The sequence below is a fragment of the Ptychodera flava genome, chromosome 19, assembly GCF_041260155.1.
Source record: "Ptychodera flava strain L36383 chromosome 19, AS_Pfla_20210202, whole genome shotgun sequence".
In the NCBI taxonomy this organism is placed as follows: domain Eukaryota; kingdom Metazoa; phylum Hemichordata; class Enteropneusta; family Ptychoderidae; genus Ptychodera; species Ptychodera flava.
In genome coordinates this window covers 5,233,388-5,260,023 of record NC_091946.1, presented here as the reverse complement: position 1 = coordinate 5,260,023, position 26,636 = coordinate 5,233,388, and the positions used below count along the sequence as shown (strand labels likewise).

The window sequence follows — 26,636 nt, the reverse complement described above, 5'->3', positions numbered from 1 at the left end:
TCTCTTATCAAATCAAGGATAAAAATTAGTGGTCACTGTGCAAAGCTCAGAACTTGAAAAACAATTAACGTTTCCTGGTATTTGGAATTGAAAATGGCTGCCATCCTTGTGTTACCTTTATGGGGAAAAATAACATTTTCGATTTTTTTAAAAACTAAGACAGCGAAGATTTTTTCCTCCAAAAGCTTAAAAACTGAGCCCATAAAGGCATACCAGAAAAATACATGTACTGTTCAAATTTGAGAGTCAGAATGTCATAGCAGCGCATTCTACCTTATTAAAGAGAAATTTCCTACATCCATGGTACATTATTGAACACAGCTATTTAGAGACTAAAATTCTTGATGATTCATTTTGGAAACAGAAATTCTATCTGTTTATTTATAGACTGATGGAGCAATTATTGAGATTTGGTGTTACAGTGAGTAAAATCACAGGTGCCATGATGCATAGCTGCAATAATTGTAACTACATGGACTTGAAGGCCAGCACAACAATAGCCAATATGTAAAAGACTAGCAAAATGCCCCAGGGCTACAGTTATTGTAGCTACGTGTAAGCAGTGCTTGATAGGACACATTAAAATGACTTCAACCCATATTGGCCCAAAATTTATTGATGTTTGTTGCTATGATAAAGCCTGGCCTTTCGCTTGAATTCTGACATGTGAAGTTACATGGACACCAGCAATGCTTCTAAAGTATGAGATTCACATACTTACCATGATAACACTGATGTAAATGATCTTTGCTTTCAACAAGTATCTTCAACTGGGATGACAGGTTGTGATTTTGTAGGCTCTGTCTCACCCAGGCTTTGCCTCTGTCTATCCCATCATTGGCTGACTCCTTACCAGCTTGTTCAATGAGAGGTGCAAGTGTTGGTTTTAGCCATCTCAGACCCTTTATGAAAGTCCAGTATTCACTACCATTGGAATACAGTGCCTAACAACAGGATGGAGAGATTTGATCAGAGGGTTTGTTTTGAAAACATACCAGTATGTTACATTGAATGTACTCTACTGGTGCATGCTACATTTTCCCGGTAAAATAAGAATTTATAATTTTTTTTCAATAGCTTAAACCCAGAATTCAAATGGAAAACGACACGCACAAATGCGCACAGAAAAACACATTTCCATAAGTGTTTTTACACCTGGGGTTTGTTTGTATTGTCATTACATGATCTCTTTGATGTACTGAGTGTGTAGAACACATTGTGCCCTTTTTATTCCAGAGTAGGACCATTGTTGAGTACAAGCTGATGATTTCACTTAAAGATTACCTCTGGACACACACATTTTGTAAGTCTTGATACCCAAAATTATGTTAGATATTTCATATACTATTTTGTGTATCCATCAGAGTCAGGTGGTGCACATAAAGGGGTTTACATACTGTCTTATGCATTCAAATAGTCTATAACACATGCTTTTGCAAACGTTGATGTGACCTGCAATGAATTACCCAAGGTAATTCACATATAATTTTCTGTACATGGATTCATACAGTTTACAAAGAGAATTGTGATCTTTCCTCACACAATGGTTGAGGTAAATAAAAATAAGCAATGATGGTGTGGTAACTTGTCAGGATGAAGCCTATTTTCTTAAACTGTATTTTTTTTAACTGTGGAGATGAATGAATGGACCTAATGGTTGGTTGCATTTTCTAAAATGTTCACTAAACATAAAAGTCAACAGTCAACTTCTGCTGTTTATGGAATGGAACGAAAGCTTCTAAACTGTTAAATCTATTATTAGTAGGCTAACCACAAAATAATTTGCTTTCAGCATTGGGTAAAAAAAAAATACAAATGGAAAGAGTGTTGAAGAAAAATTTTAGTGGGAAACATTGGTGACAAACATTGATGTAAATTGCCTTTAAACAATTCAATAGCATACAACACAACTTATCAGTTTTAATTGCCTTTCGGTTTCACTTCAGTACCATTATGCTATCAAAGTAGTGTTCCAATTGGACCTGCGTATTATCATACCGGGTGTTAATTAGGCCTTAGTTTATTTCCATTGATATGGTTTATACTTTCAAAAGAGGCAAAAAGGTGACATTTTTCCATACCTGTTGCTGCTTCAATCCATGCTTCAGTATACTTTCAACATCATTACATAGTCTAGACAGTCCCCCATATGTAGACCAGACATTGGAACTTTGGAATGCTAGTAGGCCCTCTACAGTCGACTTCAATAATAACAGTAGTTGCTGGTGTTCCAACCTAAGGAATTAACAATATAGTTTAATGTGAATAATATGATCACCATAAAAAATAAATATTGTTTTGCCAACTGTCAGTGCTGGCATTTAAAGGGAGGTGGTCGTCTATGGCTGTGTGATTTTCTTGTTGAGGACATTGCCTCTTTCCGGTAATTTGGTGATGAATGCTGCCAAGCAAATGTGAAACAAATTTAGCATTTGATTCATGTTCACAATTCACCAGTTTTGCAGCTTTCTAATTACTGCAAGACTCTGCCAAATAGACTTGGTTGCGTCCCTTCTATATGAAGCTGCTTTGGCTGCAGTCACCACTTTTGGTCTACTCTGGTCACCATTTTGAAATTTTTGATACGCACAAGGCATTTTGGGTATGTTGTGCATACAAAGCATGCAACAGACCCCTTATATCGCTTCCATACACACAGCTGCAGATGGGAAAGCCCCCTTGCTTTAACATAAACATCCAATTTATGGAATAATCCCATTTGCAGGCAGATACATGTATACACAATATTTGGGCACAATTCATTCCATATACCGGTAGTATAGCACGAGTTGTGCAAGTGCTACTGCGCCGATACATAGAGTGAACTGTACGTACTCTAATCAACTGTATACCTGCCTGAGATGGTGAGGTATTGCTATTGTCTCTTGCATTAAACTTTGTCTCTTGCATTGTACTTTTTGTAAGTCTTCTGTAGAAGATGAGTTTCATTATATCATTAAGTGTGACAAATATGTTCATAATAGAAATACTCTTTTCACTTGTATGAAATCACATTTTGAGAACTTTGAATATTTAAGTGACAGAGAGAAATTCCTGTACATCATGAATTTTGAGGACAAGAAGCCTCTTTTAAGGTATATTTCTTACACTACAGATTCATCCCCAGCAGCAGTCTTACCTGAACATGTGTGTAATGTTTGATTGTTTTGCTCTACTACCACACTTCCCGAAGTGTGTTGTTATGCAATAAAGTATTATTTATTTATTTTATTTATTTATTTATTTATTTATTTATTAAAAAAAGCTATTTTCCCCCTATGGTTTTAGCACCACCAAAAAATACAGCAAGCAGAATGGGACTTAAGCAACCACAGATTCAGCACCTAAGATTTTGCAATGTTGAAGAGAAGATAAATAGCATGCATACTCGGTTATTGCAGTGGAAGACATGTCTAGACAACAAAGAGGAATAATTATGGGCCACCTGAAATGAAAGCTAATGCTCATGAAGGCATTTCTAAAGAATAGTTTCTAAACCATTACACTAATGTTTTTATTATTTCTGTGCATTTAACCATTTCATTAATTCTCATGCCAATTTTTCTGTAAAATATTAGTGTAACTGCTGTCTGTCTCCACATTAACCTTCTATACAAGTTGCAGGGCCTGTTTTAGCTCTGGTGAATTGCTGGCCAGGGTTTTAACCACAGGTGGCCTAAGCACTCGTTTGTTCATACAACATTCATACTGGTAAATCGCTACTGGTATTTTAGCACAGCCAGCCTGAGCACCCATTCATTGATATGGCCACCGTCCCTCCACCCAGTGGGTGGAGGGACGGTGATATGGCATTCATACTCATTTGCCATACTTGACTCACTGTATATGATATCATTTCTATCAGTAACCTACTGTATTGACAGATTACATAATTTAACCTTTACCTCCAATGCAACTTTGTTAATACTGTATTTCAAACGCAACTTTGTTAATACTGTATTTCAAGATCTTCTCATGTTATGGAATATTAATTCCTACTCTGAAGTTGGTATGAGGCTTTTTGATAATGAACTACCCAACACACCCAATTATAGGTGTATAACAGTAGTAAAGTTTAAGTATTGCCCAGTGTCCCACATACCTCACTCAACTACATGTCGTTTGTGAGGTGTTTATAAGGCAGGGGTGCTACTTTGAGTTTTCAATGGCATAATGCCAACTACATGTAGCACACTTGTCAATGGAACTTTCATTTCAACATTTAACATTAAGGCAGAACACACCTCGGGGACAGACATTCGGACTCTCAAACTTTTAAAATTCTCTTCTGATATACCACATGTGGGGCGAAAGCGCTTGGTGAAAGGAAACTTTTCACCGGCAAAGTTTTCGAAATTCGAAATTTTTATTTTTCTCCATAGAGTTAACACAGGGATGGCGGCCATTTTGAATTTCCAACATCGGAAAATCTTGGGTAATTTGTTTCTCTGGTACAAAAATTTGCACGGTGACCCCCTATTTTTATTCTTGATTTTGAAAGAGAATGATTGAAAGATCCTTGAGGAAAGTTAGAGCAAAAGTTTAGTCTTTCACTTTCGAGGTGCATACTACCTTAACTGAATGTAAATTTGGATGGTCAATTCTTGGCAAAGAAGAAGAATAAAAACTTTGGGTGCAGTTATAAATTTGTTGCTGCAATAGGCACTTTTGGAATTTTACACTTTAAAAATACGACTGACATCCGTCATTTTTTAATCGTATGAATATTGTGTTTGATAGCTGACATCAGAGATATCATTTGTGATCAAAGACAGGGGAGTTTAAAATCATTGGTACCATATGAACGGGTTGAAATATACATTCAGGAAATGAGAATGACAAAAACAACACAGACTTTTTAAAAAGCTTTCACTCATAAGTAAACACTTGTTTTGACATGGGGAAACTGTCAGGACTGACCTGCAGGTAAACATTGTTTGAAAATGTATCAATGCATGCAAATGATTTAACCTTCAAGGCGACTGTTGGATATCAGCATGAAGCAGTGTGTGAGAAGTACGAAGCAGTGTGTGAGAGGTACGTGCATTCTGCGTAGCAACAGACACTACAGCACTACTAGTATCACGAGGTAAAAGTCCTACTGCTAGTAGCGACTGATATTTGGTTGGAAACACGAGTACAAACCAAAAACGAACCAGTCTTGCGTCTGACATGTTAACTACCCCGTCCTTGCTCACGCGCCCACAAAACTACATCTGTGACATGTGATAAGTATGTTCGACAAATATGCTGGGGCCACACAATGCACTTAAATGCTAGTTGTCTCTTTTCGATGGAAGATGTCAAACGTACCAAACTCACTGGAGAAAGAACGACTCGAGTGTGCATACTCACCATGCCAGTGTCTCGTGTTCAGAAGTAACAGAGACAATCAACGGACAAGGACGATGTAAACGTCAGCTGTTGGCGTTGTCGCACACACCCCTTAGCCAACGAAACGGCCATGTAAATCCATTAATCGACCGGACAACGTTCCCAACCGATCAGTTGTGTTTGTTCAGTCGGACAGCCTGAACGTATCATTCATGGCACGGATTAAAGAGCCATCAACTCGCCGGCTACCTATCATTTACTTACCTGATATCTTCACCGCTCTCCTTCGTCGCCATATTGCATGTTTACGATTACGTCATGAAACGAAGTTGTAAAATCTACATGGTGATTGGGTAATCATTCATCGGACGACACGCCTCTCTAATCCCCATATGTGCAGCAATCTTGTTCTGTTGATCCAATTTTGGTTAAAAACGGTTAGGGTTTCTCTAGGAATGCAGTGAGCTGCTTGCACTGTCATTAAATTACACCAGTAAGGAAATAAAAGAAGCTGAGCAATATTCCGACTATCCAATGAAGTAGCTGTTTGCAGAACTCTAATGGGCCAAGGGTCATATTATCCACAATACACCACGAAACAGACTTCCGGCAACCTCAGGTGATCGGGTTTTGGGGATATTTGTATTGTAGTCCAAAATGAGTGTCTCTCCTGATCTGCCTAGCTCTTCAGTTTCTGTACTGCCAACCAACTCATCGCCAACTATGGCACCAGGAACATACTGTACGCTTTTTGAAGGGGATGAGGGGAAATGTGTAAGTAATCATTTATCTGTTACATTAGCTTCAGTGAAGAATTTGGAAGCAAAATTTGCTTGCCTGAGTGTACACATCATACGTGTACACGGGTCCCTACGTACGTCAGTTGTATGCGAACGTGAGTCACCCAACACGTCATTCGCTTCCCCAAACACCGGCTTTGTTGTTTCCAGTCTTCATCATCGAATCTACGAGTCCGAGACAACTCAGAGAAGTTCATTGATGGACTGGAAACACTTCATCGAACGATTAAATTTTAAAGTTCATTTTAATTTGTAACTCATTTGTGTTCTTCTGAGCTCGACAGTGGCAATGCCCAGCCAACTACAGGGCCTGTGGGATGAGGGGCGTCTCGACCGCACGGTACTGTATCAGTGCATGCAGTGTAACCATGGCCATGGTGGCGGAGAGACCGTGATTTAAATTACTGTGATGTTCTTGAAAGACTTTACAATCTCATCAAATTTGATACTGATAATCACCATACCGGTATAAAATTCGTAGAGAAGACCGTGACTCTTGAGTAAGGGGCGGAGCCTAAACTTTTAGAAGCCCACAATAGCTTGTTGTAGTCTCCCAATCTTGATTTTGGGCAGAAATGGTGAATTTCCACAAGCTGAATGCCATGATGCCATGCTGACACCATATATGGTCATTGATTTCATTGATTCCACAGTAAACCAGTCACAATTTGTTATCTTCAGAAATTTATTGTAAATATGTATCTGTAAGTACTGTATTGATATTCATTACACTCAAATTATTATCACAGAACACATTAATTTCAAAAGCAATCACTGAATGTTTACATGTGTCACCATGAGATAACAGTCAGTTCTTCCTTATTAATGTGAATTTACCATTCCTGCCACCAAATCTTCAATTTAATTTCTCATTTATCATTTGTAGGATGCTGTTATTATTGTGAAAAGAGTAACTGCTTCATTGTCATTGATTGGTTGGTAAGTGCTATTTTTTATGTGACAATTCTTACAAGACTTGAGCTAATGAAAATGAAAAAGGTGATGAAACACTGAAAGATGATCCTTGTTATTCCCATTTACTTGAATCCTTAGTTTGTAACAAAATCTAAAAAGATACCCTTGATCAGGGGGACCGAATGTACTTGTTTTCCACCGTCTACAACAAACAAAAAAGTCTAAACAAACACCAACAATGTTTCTTTTGTTTGTACTGCTAAAATTGACAGCATTTTGAATTCAGTGTTCACCTTGTTCACCTCAACTCCCTGTAAAAAAGTTCACAATTGCCATTGTAAAGTATTGGTAAAGTCCAAATCATGTTGGTCAAAGGATTGAGGTCACCACAAGCGAGACTTTGACCATACACAGACATCGCTTTTACACCAAAGACAAGCCATTTTCATTTTTGTCACAAAACAAACCAATAGTGTTTGCAATTCATTCCAATGATGCTCATGATTACAAATGCTAAACTGAGCTGACTTATTAATTCCAACTCAGGAAGTTCCCAGGATCTCAGCAGTTTCACGCATGAGGTGATCCCTTTCAGCTCCAGTTATTAAGTGAATGTTGATGCCATAACTTTCCTTCTGTGCCTGTGCTGTCCCTGTAGACTGTTTGTCAGGGGAGAGTGCCCAACAAATACTGATCCCCAGAAGAAATGACCAGTGCAAATATCCATAGTATATTTCCGACATTCACAGTGTTTTACCTTCCAAAAGTGAGGCATATTTAATTTACATAATAATACTTGATGTGCATATTCCGTATTGTGAAAACATTCTTTATATAGTATTTAATATATGAAAAGATTGTTTTAAAGAAAACAGGGTGGCCCCCGTATTACCCCTGAAAATCCCTTGAGGAGAATCCAAATCATTATGGTAAATGTTTACCTGTTTATTTGATACAACTCAAAATACATCACACAAATGTATTTGTTGTATAACAAAACTGAACATAATCTCTGATGGAGAGTGAGGAAATCTGTGGTCCAGAACGCAGACTAAGAGTAAGATGTAGCTGATTATCATGCATTTTCAAAAAAAAATCTGTATTACAAATATGCGAGGAGGTGGTTGTGAGGAGGGATTTGTAGTAACTCCTGTGTGATTAATGATATTTACATTTAAAAATGGGTCACCAAAACAAAAAAGTACACTTTGCTCCTTTCAATCAATGATATTGAAGAGATGTCTGATATCAGCCGATGAAATCTGGTTTAAAAGCTTTGAATGCTTTATGTGTGCATCTGTGTACAATTGTCAAAGAAGGAACATTTCCAGTGTGTTTCTGATTAGTGGGACATTTTCCGGGATTTTTATCTGTTCTGATGTTGTGGATTGCTGCAGAGAATGCCGGCGTTTCTCACGGATGATTAGAGCGGTAAAAGCAAAGATATCAAGGGTCTGAGATAAACGTGACAACCCTGAAAATCCAGGTACCATTTTACCAAATCCTCCTCCAAGACATTATTTATTTCTTGGCTAATGGTATTGTGTTTTTGCCTCTTCAGAGAGCCTTACATTACCAGATAAGCTAGGGAAATTTATAATTTAAAATGGCAAAAGAGTCTTTCTGTTGCCCATATCTGAAGGCATACATGAGTGTCAGTTTGAAATGTAAGAATACTGCAAAATAAACTTGATTTGTTTAATGGAATAAGTTCCTTGAGACAGTCATTGGATTCATTACTTTGCGGCGGATTGTGAAAGTAATATCTTGAGTAGATGTCACCAGTTTGCAAAAATGTACTGAAAAATCGTAAATGAGTGTACAAATAAGAATTTTGACCATTTTATGGAAATTGTAGGTGCTGAGAAAATGCCAATGTTGTGTTTATCAAGTTGAATGTCTGCATTGCATGAACATGATGTTATGATTGTTGAATTCCATTCATCCAAATTATCCAGCCTTTTCAAATTAAAATACTTGTCTGAACAATGTCATAAGTTGGACGTGGGATGAGTCTTGTTGTTGCAAATGGCAACTTTATAATTATTCCCCAAACCAACATGTAGTGTAATGCAAGAAAAAACTTGTTTACCAGGAAATTTTTAAAATCTTGAGATGTTGTGATAAACAACAGCAATAATCGTTATAATAATAATAATAACAACAACAATAGATATAAGAAGAACAATAACTAAGCATCATTTCCTCAAAGGAAATAATCAAGAGCTGAATTTTTCTGCTGAATAAATACAATGAATTAAAATAAATGAATAATAAATTTGTTGCATGTGAAAATATGTATGCAGAATATAACTGGTACAAAATTTAAGGAAAATTTCAAGAACGCTCTTCGATATTAGATGTAAGTATTGAAATATGCCATTGCATTCATATTGCTTTAATTAATTAATGAGGCAAAATTTTGTACCAAACTCATTATTCAAATTGTTGAAATTTTCATTGTTGATTGCTGAAAGTACACAATATCCCTTTTTCTTGAGTATTCATGTTGTGAGCAATTCATTAAAACATTAAATTGAGAAATCATTCCGAGTGTTAACTTGTTAATCATAAATTTAGCCTATTCTATGAAGGAAATTATTTCCTTTTAATGATATCTGGAAATCTCATTTCCTTGTTTTGAACGGTAATACCTTTCAGTTATTCAACTTCTGGTCTTTCATGAAGTGCTGATTTTAAGGAAGTCTTTTAGTCAGAGTGTGGAACAGTCATAAAACCATTGGAAGTTCTACTTCTCTCTTTTTTGTTTCAGCGTCAAAAAGCCATCCTTTGGTCAGTTACGTCTGGTTTGAAAGAAAATTATATATCTATCTGATTCAGCGTACATACTTGTATCTTTTTATTGATACCCGGGCACCCTGGAATTGTGTGTCCAATCTACTGTCATCTTTGCACAGCACACATGCTAGGCTGTTTGATCGCAAAAACATAGTACATTTAATGTATTGGGATGTTGCTTTGTCGTTCATACTACCGTTAGATGTGACATCATTCAACTACAATTATTTAAGATGCGGAGCATGTGTGAGAAGAGAAGCTGTGGTTCTAATTGACAGAAATGGAGCCCCATATACATGTATTTATCCTACACTTAAGGTAGAACGCGCCTCGGGGACAGAAATTCGGGCCTTCAAATTTTATCAATTCTCTTCTGACCTACCACTTGTGGGGGCTCATTTTGAAGCTCTTGGCAAAAGAAAAGTTTTTACCGTCTTAGTTTTTCGAAAATCGAAAATTTTATTTTTTCCCATAGACTTAACACAGGGATGGCGGCCATTTTGAATTTCAAATATCGATAAATCGCAAGTTATTTGTCTCTCTAGTACCAAAGTTTGCACGGTGACCCCTGATTTTTATTCTTGCTTTGGTAAGAGAATGGTTGAAAGTTTCACTGAGGAAAGTTTGAGCAAAAGTTTAAGTCTTTCACTTTCGAGGTGCATATTACCTTAATGTTAAAAATCATAACAAACATGTTAGATTGTTTTAGGGGCTTGAGATAATTGACTGGCTTGTCAAGTGAAATGGCAAAATACTGAAACTTTATTTAAATAACTGTGTGCAGATTTGCACAATGAGTACATGTATTAACTTTTTGATCTGTCATTTGACACATTTGACTGAAAATGGTTGTAATTTACTTGGTTGTTTATATCCATCTTCTATCCAGGTTGTATCTTCAATATTTTACCATTGCAAGTTGAGAACAATATACCTCACAGTCTTTGGAATGGGGTAATAGAGTCTTTTTCTCACAACATGGATACAGCATGTACTCAGGCTAATCGGCATGTACTGGTATTGATTTTCTATAAGTACAGAAACATGACTCCCAGCATTTGCATCAAATGACATGATATATTTTACATTTTGATCTGTGGATATGTTGATATTTGATCAGGTCCTTGTCATTGCAATTCTCTCCAGATCTCTTGTGCACCAATCCTTCCACAGAAAACAGCTTAGGTACTACACAGCCTGAAAGTGGAAGTTTACTTTTTGCTAAGCCCATTGTCATTGAATTTCTCGCCCGTACATTTATAATTCTTGTCTAATAAATTGTGAAAGTGAAAGGTCTAATAAGCACATTTTGGTTTGGGAGGAAAATAACCAGCACTGATATGTTTGAATTGAAAAATGACTGTCAATTTATGCTTAACTAGTTTACAAAAAAAAATAAAACTTTCTGATTTACATAATTTCAGGATTGTGAAAATTTAATATTCTCCACAGATTTGAAACCAGAGTCCTTAATATTCAAAGCTTTTGACCAATAAAGAATTGTGAGATTTTGAAAAGCTAATGTCCCTGACGTGCACTTTGTCTTTGTAAGTGGGTCTTGTTAATGCATCTCTAAACCAGTCAACCCATCTCTCTGTACATTTACATTCATCGCATAAAGTAGCCAGCATCACACCAGTAAAAACATTTATGCCATTGTAAATGTGGAATTGTGTATACAGTATGTTATCATTATCACAGTTCCCCACGCTACATCTCATAAATGTCAGTTGGTCAAAAATTATCGGAAGTTGTGACAAATTCATACCACCATGCCTTGAAACTGGTTGATTATAATTGAACATAGACCCCAAAGAAAACATTTTTTGGTAGAGGTCTTGTGTTTATATCATTTAACCCTTGCACCAACAAACTTTGGAACAGTCCCATGGTTATCAATAGGATTGGTGGACTGACACACAAGGAATTTAGGGGTGAACAGGTTAAGTAGTGGTCACAGCAGTATTGTTACTTCTATTGAAACTGATATGTACATGAAGTATGGTGTGTTTGCTTGTTACATTTATAAAAGCATTCGGTATCCTGAAAATTTAAACATGTATTATGCACACTGTGTAAAGACATCCTAAAGATGTGAGGCAACGTTATTTGTCAGAAAATACGCGTGGCATCTCTGTTAATGTCACTGATTGTTTGAAATGTCAATGACGACCTCAAACCCAACTTACTTTCAGGAGTCATGGGCTGTGTAACATGAAAAAATGTGTTCAGTATTTAAATGAAAAACTTTAAATTATTGAAATTTGGATAAAAATTATTTTAGTTCATGATTGTATGCTTTGATTTTGTACACTTGTCCAGAAGAAAAACGTAATATATTTGAAGTATGTGATTCTCAGTGCAGAAAATGTTAAATTGTATTTACTGGTACCATGTCTCGCAGTTGTAAGTTGAAAAGTTGTGATATTATATTACAGTAGACCTTTACGTTATAGAAATCAGATAAATTGTTTATAAAACCCAGATATATTATTTGACAATACCAGTAAAGCCATCTGCCCTATTACGTACATGTATGGTACCGAATTCCACAGTGACACTCAGATAAATGGGCCCAGACTAACAGTTATGGTGGGTGTCAAAGAATAAAATGTTGATTTTATGCATCTGCAGGATCACTTACTGTTCAATATTTTTCCCATCTTTGTCATCCACAGTATATTTATGATAGCAGTGATATGGCTTTTCAAGAAGTACCAATTCTTTGCTCAGAGATTAATCCTGTATCTCAGTATAGCGGCTCTCTGTGATAGTATAGCATATTTAATGGTAAGTATGTGTTTTGTACTTGAATGCATGTATCCTGTCAAAAAGCTAGTTTTGACTCAGCAAACCAGTATGCAACCGATTCTTTTAAACTTTGTTTTACTTTCATAGTTTATTACCCTGTCACAGACAGCACATTTTGATTATTTGTCTCGTCATGATGAGGATAATAGGTGCATGCTGATGTGCACACTGTGTCTGGCGCCTAGTGTGTCAGTTATAGAATTTTCAATGTGTGTGATGCCCGGATAATGACAGTGCAAATTCTACATGCATATCTCATGTTGTTGCCAGCAAGTCACAAGCATATTATTGTGTGAAATTACAACTTTGGTGCACCATGCTATGGAAAGTCACAAACTACAGTCATCAACATATATCTTTCAAACAAGGCACTCTCACCTTTCTTGTGATTGAAGTGATACCATCCCATTAAAAGAAAGTGTTAAAAGTTCTAACCTAACCCTGTCATGTGTACCTGGTAGATCTATATCAGGTATAAGGCATACATGTACTTCCCCAAAAAGTGCATGTGAAATGACAAAATATGTGGTGGAAGTTGCCCAGGAAATGATTTTCATTTAACAAAGAGAAACAAAACAAACTAAAGTCACAAGCAGCTCTGGACAATATTTTATATTTGTTGCCTTCCAGGGGGATCAACACCCAGATGGTGCACTCTGTGATTTCCAAGCGTTCTGGTTAACTTTCTTTGGTAAGTTATGATGCAATCTGTTTTCAACACTTTATGTGAGGCCTAGCAGCTAGGCGATGTTGCCATGAGTGTGTGGGGGTTCGAATCCCGTTTGGGTTATAGTAAAATTTATATTCAAAACTTTACTGTAGCATCAGCTTTTCAAACAGTACTACTGTATACTGAGTTTCTTTTCAAAACTTGCATATGCCCTAAGGCTATCTGGCAGTTACTTGCCATGTGATTGGCACAGCACCGCTACATGATGCAACCTCCATGCTACATGTAGCAATGTCACAATCCTCAGGACTATGATGCCTGACCATGAAATGATTTTATTGTTGACCAATTTCTAAAATCCCTTCTTTTGAGGTAAAACCCAGTCTTTTTGAATTGAACAAACCGTTGATGTAAAATGCACAAGTACTATTTTCTCTCCCTCAAAGAGATACTGTAACCCCTTGAGGATGTTGCCAATAAATGAATAAATGCCCTTTGACATTTGGCCTAATATTTTGAAGGTTGGTTTCCACTTTCACTCATTGTAACCAGTAAGCAGTAATGAAACTTCTGGTTTTGATTTAAACGTCGTTTGAACTCCGTCAGGCTTACTGAGTACCAGGAGCTCTATTAGTGATCTTTCAAAGCTATTCAGTACATGCCTCATGTATCTCATCTATGTACTGCATATCTTGTGTACATGTATGTACATTGTAAAAGCCAAGTCAGTTGTGAGATTGGAGAAGAACTGATTTGAATTCTTCTAAATGTCAAGCAACTGTGATTTGTGCGTGAAATGACTGCTACTTGAACCGTTCATTCCAGTTTTCCATTTCACATAGTCCAGACTCTTCAGCCACTCAACTTGCATTCATGAAAGTAATCTTGCTCCCTTGTCAAGTGTGCAGCTCAAACTCAAAGATACTCTGAAAATCAGCCCTTGAATACACACTGGTCAGTGTGCTGTTTTTACCAAGATTACACGCAATGTTATGATAATACTGGTATAATGTATTGAACAAACATGGTTGAGAGTGATTGCTTCTACAAGTATGAATAAGATGCATGTTCAATTCTAATCATTTTGCCTGTTTTCAGACTGGTGTGTTCTTCTATGGGTCAGCTGTATAACAGTCAATCTATTCTTCAATGCAGTCAGACAGACCAAGACAGACAGATATGAACTGTAAGTATCACTATCAGTCATGTACAAGTAGGCACAATGAGGGGGTCAAATTTGTGTGTTCATGAGGTTGGCTTTCATTGATTACATTTTGTTTCTAGTGTTTTAGGGTGAGCAAAACCTATTCTTCCAGTTTGTTCATCCATCATTCGGGTACATTCTTCATACACAGTGACACTGGTATTTACCGGTTTTAGGTTCAATGGGGTTGCAAATTACTGATTGTGGTACCAAAATATGGCTTTTTAATGCCTGTGTTGGGGAAAAGTAAAAATAGACAACCGTACCTACTACCAGTATACTCCACTGGTTGAATAAGATGCTGCACTAAATTCATTGCATGTCAGTATCATTAATTTCTCAATAATTTGATAACATGTGGTAAAAATAAACTCTAATATGCAGACTTTTATGCAAGTGTTATCATCTTTTCCATGAGTTTCACAGTGATCAAAATATAGCATACATCCAAACAGGCTGTATCATTTAATCCTCCAGGCAATACTCATACTGTTGTAGTAATAAAATTTCATCTTCATTTGTGTTTTACATATATATATATATATAGTAATTTATTGTCATATGTATAACAATAGATGTACAATGTTATACTGCATGGACATCATAATCTAGATATGTGATAACTCTAAAATTCACTTGACATAGAAAACATACAATAATTGAGAAATACCATTATTTCTTTGACCATTTTACTGCCACAATTTAGTAAAATTGTTGTTCCAAAAATACTCTGAACACATATATGATCTAACTGGAATCATCTGGTACTTAAGGTATATTACTAATTTATTATGGTGTCAGAAATTTCTCTTGTTCAATCTAGTGACATGGTTTAAATATGTTCTGCTGAGCAATGTTAAAAGTAGGATTTAGTTAAGTTTGGATTAATTTGCATTGCATATGGTATCAGCTGGTACACAACATTTGTGTGGCGTAAAACTAAGTCACTAATTATAGAGCACTACTTCCCTACACTATTGGATTATCAAGAAACTGTAATTCAGAACAAATATGACATTTTGTAATGCTCCTAATAGACTATTTATTTACTTGAAATAACCTCAAATAATGTCAAAATATGAGATTGAGATTGGATTTTTGGATCATTTTCACACGATGGCAACGCTATAAGAGGGCACAGTATTTCTTTATTTTTACCAGTTTTTAGGACTGTTTCTGAATTTCAAGTAATCAACTTATTCAAGGAAAATATTCAATGATAGTCAATAGCATTCATGTGAAAACGTGAAATGGTATTCTCATCTCAATGATAAATCCATGTAACCTTGAATCTATTGAAAATAGATGTTTATACAATAGAGGAATTGAGAGATTTATTCAGAGCACCATTAATGGTAAATGCAAGAAACTTGCATTGTGTTAAATCTGTCCAAGGATATTGCTTTCTCTTGATCATAGTTGGTGCTGTATCAATGACGAGTAAGTCTGACACAAAATGACCTTTGACCTTTTTCACACAGTATATATCATATAGTATGCTGGGGATTGTCACTAGTGATTGCCTGCTTACCTTTCATAGCAGACCACTATGGACCTGCTGGTGCCTGGTGGTAAGTATTCCTCACTTTGATACAGAATTTAAGTTTTGTTATACAACTTTCTTGTGCCCATGGCATATCTCCAAAGATTTGAGAAATTCAAGTTCAAATCCACTGGCCATGATAAGTATAATTTCTAAAATGTATCATTATTATTCAGACTATCAATTTGCATATAAGCATGACTAATCCAATTTGAGAAGAATGCACCCTGGGGACAGATATTTGGACTCTCAAAATTTTACAATACTTTTCTGGTCTACAACTTCTGTTGACTCATTTTGAAGCCTTTGGAGTAAATACAGTTTTTCGCTGTTTGATTTTTGAAAATTTAGAAATTAATTTTTTCCCCCTAGAGTTAACATAGGGATGGTGGCCTTTTTTGAATTTCAAGTGTCAGTCAATGTTTAGTAACTTGTGTCTGTAGTTCAAAAATTTGCAAGGTTTACCCCAACTTTTATTTATGATTTTGAAATAGAATAGTTGAAAGCATCCATATGAAAAGTTGGACAAAGTTTGAAGTATTTCAGTTTCAAGGCGCATACGACCTTCAATGGAGCTTTTCATTACTGTATGATCTGCAGGTTCATAAAAATTGGTCATAATTTTAATGATGTTCATTCTGTTGGAAGGATAAGGATAAATTAACTGGTCAGAAGAGAGTTTCAAACATACACAATGACTTTAACCAAATGACTGTGTAACTGCACTCCGAAAGTAAATCAAGAAACACATTAACAGAATGACACGTGTATAAGTTACCTAACACAATGGAATTACATCTAGTGTTCCCCTAGGGTTTTGAGTAGGTGCGCAACTTAGGCTTTGGTGCCCGAAAGGTATGGCGACCACAGAGGCAGCCATGTTGTGTCTTCTGTATATATACTAATTTATCAAGTTATGTAAATCCTGTCACATACATGTAGTCACAACGTACCCTGAACGTGTACGCATCCCTGTGTTGGTAGCAAGTGTGCCACTAATGATTCTAAAACTCAAAACAGGGAAGTAATATCAGCACTGAGATCACACATTCGCCCCAAGTTTTGATGTTATTGTTACCAAAACTAATAGTGTTGAAATGACTGCAACTTCATTTGCGCAAAACATGAAATTTCACTGCGAGGGCATTCAGAGACATTATGCAAATAGCGCGCAATAAGCCTTAGTGGGAACACTGTTTAATTTCTTAGAGAAAATAATTTGACTTATGCTTCTGATTCTGTTTTTCTTCAAACAACAAAACAGCTGGATTGCGGGTGACCAAGCCACATTGTGGAGATTTTTCATGTGAGTAAAATAATGTGACAATAGTGTTCTTTAGAATCTCAGACCATTGCTATAACTGTACCGGTATCTCACTCTAATCCTTCCATTTTCAGCTAGTGGAAAGGTTTGGAATAAACTGAAAGTTTCAGCATTTAATTGTTATCAGTGGCACACATAACAGTGTAAAATGTTTGTTTCAAAGACTTCTCTATTTGTATATGATATTACTTTTTGTCTGTGATATCAGTATGCTTGTCACATCCATCAGAAATGTTATCTATGATGTCTTGAAAAATCTCAGTGTTCTCAGAAAGGAGGACAGACTCACAAAATATGGCAGCTGGTGAAATAGATTGTTTATTATGACATGTGAATGCAGAGAAAGTGTACTGACGTTTTTCAAGCATCAAGGCCCATGTACATATATGAATATAGGGTAGTATTCCCATTTTAAAATGTTTGTTTGTGATGAAAGGTTCATGGTAGATTTGAAAGTGAATGTGAATCTTAATGTATTCATAAGCATTTCATAATTGGCTATTGTTTGATAAAGTTCATGGTGTTTGATGTATAATATTGTACTTTCTTTGTGTTCTTGTAGTTGGTATGGTCCCTTGTTTGTCATCATTTTTCTGATGTTTGTCGTGTACACCTACATCATCATCCACGTCAACAGAAAGGTAGGACAGCAATCATGTCTTCACTCCCACAAAAATTAACACACATCTTCCATTGCAGTATTTTCTCCGGGCAAATCAAATGAGTGGCATATTTACAAAACAAAACATCATTTTTACATTCCTTTGTTGTGAAAACTATATTGTATTGTTTGGATATTAGTGCATGAATAGATTGCTTAAAAACAGAGGGATGGTCCACCCCTCAAATCCCCTTGTTGGGAACCCTTCTCTTTGTCCCAAGCTTATGTATAAATCAGGTAATACCATCAATAAAACAAAATTCACAAAGGCAGAAATATTAACTTTAGCTACATGTACGGGTAGGCAGAAATATTTACTCTAGCTACGGGTATACAGAGAAAAATGCACAAATGAAAATGATTTGTCCTAAATTATTGCATATACTGGTACAACAGCCCAATAATAGGAAGTCACTAATACCTAATCACAATAAGTATTATTCTTATCTTACCCCCACCCCCCACTCCAGTAGTGTTAATGTACCGGTACTGTCATCAGCTACCAGTTTGCTACAAACTTTTAGAAGTATTTCTGAAAATGATGACTCCCTAACTCAAAAGAAAAATGGTATAATGAAGTACTCTTCACACCAGCTTGCACAAATTAGCAAGTGTGCAATGTTCTGCCCATCCTCACCTCAGTGAGAGGAATAGTGAAACCTACATCTATTTCTAAAGCGCACCTCAATGAGAGCTATTGTGAGATATGCTTATGTGTCATCAGATCACCTAATACTGATGTTTATATATTTTCCACCATGAAATGAGCCTGTTTGCTTTGTCCAGACACATTGCCATTCTCTTCACACTGTTTTGCAAAGAAGTCCTTTAAACTACTGTAAACCAGAATATGTTTGCATGTGGGATATTTTTGTGACTTTCGCGACCACAAACAAAATGCGAACATTTCCCACACATGAAGCTCTCTTACCAGCTTATTAATATTCATGACATCATCCAAGATGGCCACTGCTGACTATACTTAGTGTAAAGTGGTGAAACTTTGACTCTATATACATGTATTGTATATTTGTACATGTATAGATAAAGTTGATATCTGTAATAGAAAGACTAATTTGATTTGTCAAATGAAGTACACTGTATTTGATTTCTCTACTCTAATTCAAATCACATGACGACTCCTTTCCAACTTTCGATTGATTGCACTGTCACTCGATCATGCACTACATGCATAGTAGTCATAGGTGCCGCGTTTTCATTTTCCGTTTGGAAAAACGAAAATTTCATCCAAAACTTTGGACACGTCCTCATTCGCTTTTGCTGCACCAGCAGTGATAGACAAGTCGCGTAAACCTGGCCTTGGTGGAGGCTGAAGTGTCATCAGATATCGCCACATGTTGATCGCTGTGGAGAGATGGAATGACGCAACTCGAATTATTAGTAGTTGATGAGGCTGATAGCAAAGCCAAATGAGATGATGTGTGTAAATTCAACAAACGCGAATATTTCGCCCGCGAATAGTTGTCAGGAAAGAAAACGGTAAATAACCAGCCGCAAACATATTCCGGTTTGCAGTATTGTCTGGTTTTAGAAAGTTAAACGATATGATGGACAAATTTAAGTGTTTTCTTTGGTTCGATGATAAGCAAGTGAGGTGAAACATTAACGATTTCATAAAAGGATTTCAAATGTTCTTGGTCTAGATAAATTTTCACATGTACTGATAGAAAAGTAAAACTCACAAAACTCCACAAAGGTTGTCTTAAATCACCTGTGTATTATGTATCCTAGGTCAAGGCATGGGAGGGAACGTATGATCCAGACACTGAGAGAAGTAAACAGCTATTAAAGGAAGAAATCAAACCATTGATTGCCTATCCTTTCATTTATTTGATTATTTCAATATTTCCATTAATAAACAGGTAAGTGTATAATTTTATACCAAAGTACATGTAGCTTTCGTTCTTTCATGCAAAGAGGAATTGATGATACCTAATTGTGATTTCCAAACAAACAAGTTTTCTACTATTATCCATACAGCACATGTTCGGAAGATCATGTACATACTCCTTCATGACAGCAATTAGTCATTATCAGTTGATTTTGCAGACTTAAACAATATTCATAAAATACTATTGCATTGGACTTGAAGGGTGAGATGTGCATTTAAATTTATCAATTTCATATTTATAGTAATTACTTGCCAAATGATATGTACTTGTATAAATGTTTACTTCACGATTTGTTATGCTGCTGTTGTATTGTGGAAGAGAATCTTCCCAATGGGAAATTTTACTGTCTTTTTTGACAAATCAGTCAACTTTTAATGTTTCTGATCAATGGCCTTTTATTGTTCACAACTTCAGAATCCAGAATGCTGTCAGTAATGATCCTATCTTTGCATTGGTGATACTTCATGCTTTGACATCACCGTTGCAAGGTGCAGTCAATGCCATTGTCTATGGCCTGGACAAGGAAACCAGAAGCAGACTTACTTGGACCCAGATCAAGGTTAGTCTAGTCTTCAACCAAGGTTGTGTATACTTTTCCCATACTCCACCATTTCTCAATTTAGAAGCCCAACTTAGCCAAACATACGGTAGTTGGGGTAGGGTCATAAAGAAAAGTTGTCGTCATGTGGAGGGGCTAGTTGCCTACAGCGGCATTGGCAGTTCAGTGATTGGCTGTGTGTGTGTGTGTGTGTGTGTGATAGGGGTGTGTGTGTTTATGCTGGATGTGTTTTTGTATGTGTGCAAACATGCATGCATGGTATTTGATATTTCAGTAGGGATGTGATGCATAAAATATTCAATCATGTTTGGAGCATTTTGCACATCTTTTGTCTGTTCCACAAAATACTTTGCCATGACAAAATGTGTTGTTGTCTATAGACAACACAATGGCCATATGTTGTATCCCTTTATCATCAAACTATTTTGTGTCATCAGTTTTTATGTCTTTACATTTTTGAATTATTTTCCCAGGTGTATGTTTGTATTTTGTATTTCCACTGTTGTTGTCATATGACTGTGGTTTTTGACTTTTACCATCACTCTTTTATGTTTTGTGAAGAAGTTTTTGTCACCCTGTTATGTGTTTGTAATCACTCTACATGTCTGTCCTTTGTGAATGTGTATGTTATGATGTCAGTGTATGTTGTAAATCACAGAGGTAAGCAAATCCAATCTTACAAGGTCCAAGGCTACAAAGTCTTCTACTCAGGTGAATTTACCATTCTGTTGTTCAAATGGACCAATGAATGTTAAACTGTCAACCCCTAAAACCTTTCATAACAATGGATTTGAGCCAGACCATGGTGATGATAGGGCTGATGCACAAGTGTGCAAGACTAGACAACAAGACTGCAGCACCATAATGCTTACAATGAGTGGCTTAAAGACCACCAAATACAAAATGGATTTGCTCATCACTGTCATTTATTCCACTCATAACTATCTTCATGGCAGCATCTTTCACGGATGTCAATGAAGTTTACTGTGGTTGTACTGACCTTTACAAGTGTTATCTTCCAGTGGTTGAATGAGTGATTGTATGTATTTTTATGTGCTTGTATCTTCACAAACTTCATTTCTGTATGTCAATGCTATGTGCGGGCTGCCAAGGGATTACTCCGACATTTACCTCACAATAAAGAACAGACAACAAACATTCTATAAATCAACCATTTATTATCACTCACCATGCTGTGGAAAATGTAATGTCTCACAAGGTGGACATAGCTTAAACACAAAAAATTGCATAATTTATGTATGTACTGTATACTGTAATTTTCATGTGTCTTTCCACAATGGACATTGTAATGCTCTGAATCTATTTCCTAGTCCAACTCTTTCAGTAAACGATACTGTAAGTCAACAAAGAATCTTTCTTATACTTTGGTCTTCTTATATTATGAAAGTTTACTTTATAACAAAACTTTTAAACTATTAATACTAATAATTTTCTGCATTGATGGTGTTACAAAAATTTCTGTTGGCAAATCCACTGTGTATCACTGTAAGTGCATGGAATGCACATTTTTGGAATTAAGACACAAATGTATTCTGACATTATCGTAATATCTTATATCCAGAAATTACACAAACCAGATAGATCATCATTCTGTAGTTCTGACTGTGTGAAAGTTAAGAATACTTTCATAGAGGGCTAATGGATTCATACTACATCGCTTCTGATATCAGTCAGGCCAGGAAACCAGCATATCATACTTGTATATCATCATTTGTGGCCTTGGAAGCAGCATGCATATGAGGAGCTTCAGTACCAGCATAGTGATGACTATTAACATGCATCTAAATTCATGTACCCGTAACAACCATCTTGTTTGTGTTGTAATTTTCTACGTACAGGTGGCCATGCAGACTAAGTCCTCTGACCGAGCACTAATACGAGAGTATCCATTAGGCGGTGAGATAGAAACACCAGACATTCTAGACAACTCTACTTACCCTATGAGCAATGTCAGCGACACGCTTGTAGTTCGCAATAGTCTGTCTGCGAGCAATCGCTACTCATAAATTCAAGGATGTGGACTTCGGAAATAGGGGTTAGCCATGGTAGGGGTATATTGGTGTCTTATATGTAGTGTTTAGATGTTGGGGGAGTAGAGGACACAAAAGGTTTGAAAATTGAAGTGCATGCAAAGTTTTAAGTTAGATGTAGGGCTATTGTCTGACCATTTCAACCAAAAAAGTATTATCTAAATTCTCTTTGGCAAAAAAGCCCCTTTGGAAATGAATCGTATGAGTTCAGATACCTGAAGTCTGCATTGCTGTCATGGTGATGCGTCACTCTCCGAGCAAAACTCCAGAAGGCACTCTTCAAACAGCGCCCTCTAGAGATTGCAAACTAACAACACAACCTTCCGTGTTGAAAAGCTGCATCATGGCTCTCATCTATCTTCAGTGCTCAAGACACATGCATGCTGTAAGCCTTGTCCATTCCAACATTTCAACCCAATCCATATCAATCAATGAAATGTAGAACAATTTTCACCTGTAATGCCTGCTCAACATGTGTTCATCTTTCTCGTTAAACACTTTTCTTTAACACCTTTAAAGGTAACTCTCACACGTCTCCTGTTTAATCTCAAGTCTTACCATTGTACTCTTTAACATGGAATGAGTAATGTGTGATTAAACCTTGGAAAAGTTTCATCTTAACTCCTCAGACTAAAACAAAACACATCACAGAGTGACAAGAGACTTTTTCCCCACAGTTTGCATATATTATGTTTGACATTTGACTGAGTCAGTATTTTACATTGGACCTCATTCTGGTCAAAATGCTGACATTGCCATGAATAGAGATACAGCCAAGTATGATGTTACAATTTTGCCCACCAATACAAAACAGACAAAAAAATTGAAGAAAAAGCCAAATATTAAAAAAAGATGTTTTCGACATTATGAGTATCCAGTGCCGTAACTTTGTGCTCAAACTATGGAAAGTGAATTCCAAATTGACGATACAGTTTGAGTATTTTTATATATTATGTCTGCTGCCACCTACACCAGAATTAATTAATTACAGATAGAAGTTGGTAAAGTGGCCATTGTTTGAGGTAAAGAAGCAAACTGAACAAATAGTAATACATTTGTGTTCTAAGTATAACGAAAATGACATATGTTGTTTCCAGACAAGTTTACTGTCAGTTGAGCAAAATCATTTTTGTTATTTTTTGTTGGTAAAAACAAGGATTAGGGAAATGCAGGAGATATCTTCTTTGCCTCCAAAATAGACAACTTGACCAAATTCAGTCATCTCTGTTTGTTGTGTTTTGTCCCATACACTTCACAAATGCGCTTTGCATTCAACAGACTTGTAATTCTGTTCTGTATTTCTTTCTTCCTGTGTACAGATGGCCCTTCAACGCCGCTATTCGGAACCAGCTCGCATTCAGGAGTACCTGCCGGAGACGGATTTCCCGGAAATGGCTCCAGATATACCGAAGGAGGAACAGCAAATGGAGAACCAGCACATTCCAGAAGAAAATATGCCGAATACTGACGACAAGCTGCCATTGGCTGATAATTGAAAAAAAAATTGTCGGCAAAGTCAATGTTACATTCATACAGTTAATAATCTATTTTCAAACCACATGAGGCACACTACTTGATAAAATGTTATCTGAGAACATTAGGAAAATCAAGAACTACAGCATTTTGATGCACAAAAATTGTGTACATGTAATAACCAATAGCACACATGGAAACAGTGTATGAAGTATATTTGTGAGTAGGAACATCAATGCAAAGATATAGTATATTTTGTAATATCTAGTGTATATATGTATATAATTTCTTTCATCCCTGGTCAAATCAAATACCTTGTTCAATTATCATACTACTGTTCAAATGAACTGAAAATCATTGAAGCAACAATTTAAGAAGAAACAGAAGTAGTCTTGCAAACGACAGGACCACTTCCTGACTGCTGTCATAATTATTTATATCTGATAAGTATGTGGCAACAACTATTTTTCAGAAGTAGATTTCAGTAAGTTTAAGTAGATTTTCTGTAACTACAACCGTAATAATCTGTAAATCAATCATTTGATAAAAAAAAGTGTTTCCAGGGTGAGGTCGAAGTCTATTGAAATAATATTTGCCATTGCAAATGAACAATAGATACTTGGAGTTATCATGATTTCTGTAATAAGTATGGTAGTAGTCAACAGGACTATTTGCCTCTTCCAGTATTGATAGCCGGTCACCAGACACAGCTGTAACTAGTAGCATGGTTTGGAAAAAAGGCAACTCCAGTGTCATGTGTAAACTGCAAGAATTAGCCACTTTACTGATTAATACAAGTAGGCAGGAGGGTTCCTACTGGTTCTAGTAGTGTGTAAATAAATGAATTACCTTTGTAAGTGGTGGCTATATGGAGAACAAATTGATAATCAGGATAACAGGACCAGCTTCCGGCGATGTGCATCTTCAGGGAATTACTTAGTATAAGACAAATAGAAAAGGTGCTCATGTTTGGAATGCTGAACAAAAGACTCAACGCTAGGAATACAAGTGGAATGTGGACAGGGATATGCCTACTAGTCATTAGGTTTGGTCATTGGAATTAGCAATTTCTGTCCCTAGTACTGATTGGAGATTCAGGTTGTATTCTCAGAAGTGGGTTGCTGTAGTTACTTTTAGCATACTTTTGAGAAGTCAAGGGCTGATACATGTACTCGTAGATACTTGATTGTAAGGAGATGATAAAAAGTAGCAATCAGTGATTAAGTACATAGCTAGTTTTGGGATCTGCTGAATATTGTGGATAAGACTAAACCACATGAATAACCGGCATTGCTTACAGCTATTGTGGAGGCACTGTGGGGCTGTGGTTAGGGTACTAGTGTCATTATTGTAGGATGGTCAGCTAAGACCCAGTAATTAGTTTAGAGTAACAGACTCACTGTTGGAGGATGTTGAGTTCAAGACTCTAGCACAGTGTTGTACCCTTGAGCAAGTCACTTTACTCATAATTGCTTCATTGGGTAAAGTGCACTGGGTACTTCTTCCTGTAGTCTGGCATTCGCCCGTTGGATGAATTTAAAAATATTTAAAAATATCAAACTATCAAGATGACATTTTCTGATTGCCCTAGCTGTAATATTGCACTCTAGATGTTGAAGATATCACAGTTTGTGGTTTACTGTATTTGTTTGATGTAGAGTGTACCGTAATATCCATCATTTAGTTTAGCAATCAAAGTCTTGCCAGTATTCAAAACATTTGTTGCACTCTGCGTCAGCAATCAAGTGAAAAGGTGAACCATTCAGTGACTGGTTTAGCGGAATTTAAAACTGTTACATTCACCGGAGGAAGAAAAAAAAGGTTATCTGTTGACTTCCATATTATTATTTGAAATTTGTTGAGGAGAAGACATGAATAAACCATTTACAATTCAGCTCCCATCTTACATCCAAGTGCATTCAATTTCAGGCACTGTAGACCAAAAAATGGATGGTTAGTAGGTAATGAACTATGTCACAAAGTGAATACAGCACATCTCTTACCATGAAAGGACAAATTTTCTGTCACTTGTAGAACAGAGTTAAATGAGATGTCAGGTGCTTTTGAAGTTCAGCCCACCAAGTTACAAAAATTGACCAGGTCCGATACCTCATTACTAGTATTAAGTTTTTTTTCAAGGATGTCAGTCAGCATATTTCATTCTATTCAAAGTTTTACAGTTTATGGTGATTATACTCATTTTCAGAGGACACTTTGCATGTAGTGTGACTCCTCATCTTTTATAGTTTGTCAACATGTTTCATTTTGACATTTTTTATCGCATCTTGTATTTATCAGGGTCAAACAGATTACATTTTGATACAGATGACTTTGTACAGCCAGTGTGTGAAAGAAGTATACGTATGCTGTAACAGTGAGACTCAAATACACCTGAATAACGGCAGATTGACAATGGAATGATGATACTAGATCATTACCTTTGTAACTTTATCAAAGGAAAGCTAATCGGTAATGTTGTTAATTGTAGAGACTTTTGTAATTTATAATTGAGAGACATTTGTATGGCATGAAATATTCTATATTATTATACACCTACTGCCGTAACCTATGGGAGTTTG

The 26,636-nt window shown here is 36.3% G+C and overlaps 2 protein-coding genes across 4 annotated transcripts in view; one reads left to right on the top strand and one right to left on the bottom strand.

Moving 5' to 3' along the window:
• The window catches only part of LOC139118443 (run domain Beclin-1-interacting and cysteine-rich domain-containing protein-like), a 37,066-nt gene extending 31,230 nt beyond the window's left edge, over positions 1-5,836 (bottom strand). The window contains exons 1-3 of the mRNA XM_070681740.1: positions 5,599-5,836; positions 2,082-2,235; positions 722-944 (exon numbers count right to left, since the gene is read on the bottom strand). Coding sequence (XP_070537841.1) covers positions 722-944; positions 2,082-2,235; positions 5,599-5,630 — 409 coding nt within the window. The 5' untranslated portion in view covers positions 5,631-5,836. The remainder of the gene's footprint in view (positions 1-721; positions 945-2,081; positions 2,236-5,598) is intronic.
• Positions 5,837-5,924: 88 nt separating this feature from the next.
• Positions 5,925-24,983, top strand: LOC139118444 (cyclic AMP receptor-like protein A). 3 transcript variants are annotated; one of them, XM_070681741.1, is made up of 12 exons: positions 5,925-6,108; positions 7,021-7,073; positions 12,527-12,638; positions 13,290-13,350; positions 14,428-14,515; positions 16,015-16,104; positions 17,341-17,382; positions 17,963-18,041; positions 19,814-19,944; positions 20,389-20,533; positions 22,393-22,450; positions 23,904-24,983. In XM_070681741.1, the coding sequence occupies exons 1-12, from the start codon at positions 5,992-5,994 to the stop codon at positions 24,050-24,052; spliced, it is 1,125 nt and encodes a 374-aa protein (XP_070537842.1). In that variant the 5' UTR covers positions 5,925-5,991; the 3' UTR covers positions 24,053-24,983. The 3 variants fall into 3 exon arrangements, with proteins under 3 accessions (XP_070537842.1, XP_070537844.1, XP_070537843.1); XM_070681743.1 differs by having other exon boundaries at positions 22,393-22,599; XM_070681742.1 differs by lacking the exon at positions 22,393-22,450 and having other exon boundaries at positions 5,926-6,108.
• Positions 24,984-26,636: the final 1,653 nt, after the last annotated feature.

Bases quoted from the DNA above. Each gene is read 5' to 3' on its own strand.
- LOC139118444 (XM_070681741.1), top strand. From the start codon at position 5,992: ATGAGTGTCTCTCCTGATCTGCCTAGCTCTTCAGTTTCTGTACTGCCA. The intron at 12,639-13,289 runs GTAAGTATGTGT...GTTGCCTTCCAG, and splicing joins ATAGTATAGCATATTTAATG to GGGGATCAACACCCAGATGG. The intron at 14,516-16,014 runs GTAAGTATCACT...TTTTTCACACAG, and splicing joins AAGACAGACAGATATGAACT to TATATATCATATAGTATGCT.